The sequence below is a fragment of the Scaptodrosophila lebanonensis genome, unplaced genomic scaffold (genome assembly GCF_003285725.1).
Source record: "Scaptodrosophila lebanonensis strain 11010-0011.00,11010-0021.00 unplaced genomic scaffold, SlebRS2 tig00001415-arrow-pilon, whole genome shotgun sequence".
In the NCBI taxonomy this organism is placed as follows: Eukaryota; Metazoa; Arthropoda; class Insecta; order Diptera; family Drosophilidae; genus Scaptodrosophila; species Scaptodrosophila lebanonensis.
The window spans coordinates 11,313,370-11,316,551 of NW_022060742.1; the positions used below are offsets into that span (position 1 = coordinate 11,313,370).

At 41.6% G+C, this 3,182-nt stretch overlaps 1 protein-coding gene across 1 annotated transcript; it reads right to left on the reverse strand.

Moving 5' to 3' along the window:
* Positions 1-625: 625 nt before the first annotated feature.
* Positions 626-1,361, reverse strand: LOC115633108. The gene is made up of 2 exons (XM_030530494.1): positions 966-1,361; positions 626-914 (listed from the first exon to the last, which is right to left on the reverse strand). Exons 1-2 carry the CDS (start codon positions 1,288-1,290, stop codon positions 766-768), a joined length of 474 nt encoding a protein of 157 aa, XP_030386354.1. The 5' UTR covers positions 1,291-1,361; the 3' UTR covers positions 626-765.
* Positions 1,362-3,182: the final 1,821 nt, after the last annotated feature.

Genomic DNA, 3,182 nt, shown 5'->3' on the forward strand with positions numbered 1-3,182 from the left:
TATATTATAAAACTTTCTTAAGCAAAAAATATCTAACAAAACAGATCTTTTTAACATAGTAAGTCAACTAAAGTTGGGTTGATTTGTGGAGGTATAATAGCTATGGAAAGAGCTCTATAATCTTTAAAAATACCAACTCAATGATAGTCTGATGGACCCTGTCGCTTAGGGCTTCTGCAGTACACTCTTTGATCCTCAGCAGGATGTAGAGCCATAAGTACATTAGTTGCAGTAAGAAATTACTATTGTTTACTTATGTTAAATAGTGGTGTTAAACTATTTTAATTTAATAACAAAAAATATGCAATTTGCGATTAAAAAATATGAAACTGGAAGGTAGAGTACACGCCTTTTTCTTTTTTTTTGCTAAGTCTGTTACTAAGCAGAAGTATCAATTAAAAAGGAATAAATATTCAGGAATTTAATCTGAAAAATATCAATATATACATGAAAAAATATGTAGGGGAAAAAATAGTTCTAAATTGATTCCCTACATAATTTATTTTTAACTGATGAACTAACACATTCAGCAGACAATTAGGATTAGTGTTGATGTGGCAGCACTCTGCCAGTGTTGACATGGCAACGCTTGCCAGCAACATCTGCTGGCAGAGCGCTGCTAGCGTCGGCGGCCTCTCCCTCTTTCATATGGGCAGCTAAGCGCCACTGCAATTAGGTTAAGTTTAGTTTCAAATTGTCATACAAGTGAAGAATATATATATACGTGCGAGTCACGTCACAGTGAAAAGGAAAGCAGACGCCATTTTACTTCCCTTGCGGTTTTTGGACTTTCACCCCCAACGCCCCACGCCAACATTGTCCTTCGAGCCGGATCTTCAGGTGCACCTCCCGTTCCTTCCAAGTCCTGTGCAGCCTACGACCGTTCGCCCCAGCTTGTTCCTGGCGTTGGATACCTGCGAGGAGAAGCAGCTAAGTAAACTATTTACTTGTGGCGCGATACTTACGCCATATTTGTTCACTGTCGGTCTGTCCGCCGACCCCCACAACGGAACAGCATCCCGCTGTCCGTCCCTTATCCAAGGGCCTCATCTCGTCTAACGCCGGTACCGCGCTGGTCCGCTTAAACGAAAAGTGAAGTGCAACAATTAGCAGGTTCAACCCGAACTCCGTCCGTTTGCGTTTGCATCTTGGCATACTTGCGCATATTCTTTCCCATATGCAACAAGTGTCCAGTGGGAAACACACCTGTTTTACCTGCACGTTCCTAATGCACAATTCACACCACATAGTTTTTGCATGGTCCGTCACACAATAGACATATTTCCACATATGCTTATATACATGCACTTTATATACATGCACATTACACAATAAACATATTTCCACATATGCTTATATACATGCACTTTATATACATACATGCACATTATACAAGAGACATATTTTAACATATGCACATACACATATATACAGCCGCTGCGTATAAATCTATACACGTTTTCATATATCGGCAGCGGAAACAAACGTACGTCCGCATACGCTGATATATATATATATATATATATATATATATATCTATATACATTTGAGTCCGCTATAAACACATCTGCATGCACTAAATATACGAACCATAATATTTACACACAAACATATTTACACTCATATATTTAATTACTAACACAATCCTATACACTCACCGGTCGGTCCACGACTCCCCGCTACGTGCCAACACTCCAGTTGGTATTCCTTATAGCCCGCGCGATATCCAGCGTCGGCGCTTGTGCGAAAATTAAAACATATTGCGGTTTTGCACTTAAAATTTTTACTTACCCATTAAAGGTAAACAAGTGATGACACTTGTGTAAAATCAGTTATCGGAAGCTACAATCATCGAAATTGGAGTGTGACCAGAAACTTGGTCACGGTAACGAGTCACAGCTGAATTATTAATTTCGATAATCACTGTGACCAATTGCTACTGGCGGTCCGCTATCCCGGAAATCACTTAATAAAATTAAATACAGTTACTTTATCCCAAAAAGTAACTTAATAAATTAAATAAAATTTATTATTGTTTTTTTTTTATGTTTCTTTGGGATTCCTTGTCGCATACCAGCGCCTCCAGCTGGTCTTTCTCCATCAACGTAATTGCGTGTAGTTTTTGCTGCGATTTTTCAGCAACTTTAATAAAATCAAATAAAAATAAATCCAAATTTTTTCGGTGAATACACATATCCTTGTGGACTTTTTCCCGAACCTTTCCAGCACCTCTACCTGGCAGTTATTTTATCCAGCTTTAATTTATATTTATTTTTGGGTTTTTTTTTTGTTGGTTTTTTTGGATTCTTCGTCGCATATCACCGCCTGCAGCTGTCCAGCAACTTAATTGCACATATATTTATTGCTGCCGCGGTGTTTAATTAATTTTAATAAAACGAACATAGAGAAAAAAACGAAATCCATTTTCTCTTTTATTTCGGTGGCTACACATATTCTTGTGACCTTGTGTCCGACAAGTTTTCAGCACCTCCAGCTAGCATAAGCCAGTTAATAAAACTTGTCGCAGAATTTTGCGCGCCATAAGCGGTCAGCAACGCCGTTTTCCGGCGGACTCATACCCGACCTGCCTCAAGTGGGCCCACTCTAGCAGGCTCGTGTGAGAGCCTAGTATGCCCAGTGAAGGCGAGGAGGACACGAAGAAGCATTTAGTCCATCCGTCTACCTCGGTCGCCCCATCCACTTCTCAGCGTTTGGCCGTTCCTTCTTCTGACGCGCAATCCAGTTCGGTTCCGACACCGTCCCTTGTAAAAACAGTTTCGCCGTCGACGTCAAAAGGGGTTATTCCGAAACCACCGTCGTCGTTGAAGAAGGTTTCGCCCTCTACCTCCAAGAGGAGCAGTCCGGGTTCACGCTTGTTGTTGAAAAAACCTTCGCCTTCCACCGCCAAGAAGGGCAGCCCCAAATCACATTTGTCCGTGAACGCTTTTTCGTCTCCTTCTCCAAGGAAGACCAGCTGTTCGCCACAGCTCTCTGTGAGGGTGCCCAGAATTGCGAAACCCGTTCCGTCTACTCGAGCAGCTGTTCGGATCGCTTCCAAAACGATCGAAATGGTGTTGGACGAATTCATTTCGGTCAGCGATGACCTGTGCCATTTTGAGGCACTAGTTTCTTCGTCCGACCCAGCCGTGACACTTGTCACGCAGCAGATCCAACTGGACCAA

What these genes read in the sequence shown, in the direction of transcription:
- LOC115633108 (XM_030530494.1), bottom strand. Translation starts at nt 1,290, where the DNA reads ATGTGGAAATATGTCTATTGTGTGACGGACCATGCAAAAACTATGTGG. An exon ending in CGACAGTGAACAAATATGGC is followed by an intron (nt 915 to 965) that starts GTAAGTATCGCG and finishes TTCTCCTCGCAG; the next exon opens with GTATCCAACGCCAGGAACAA.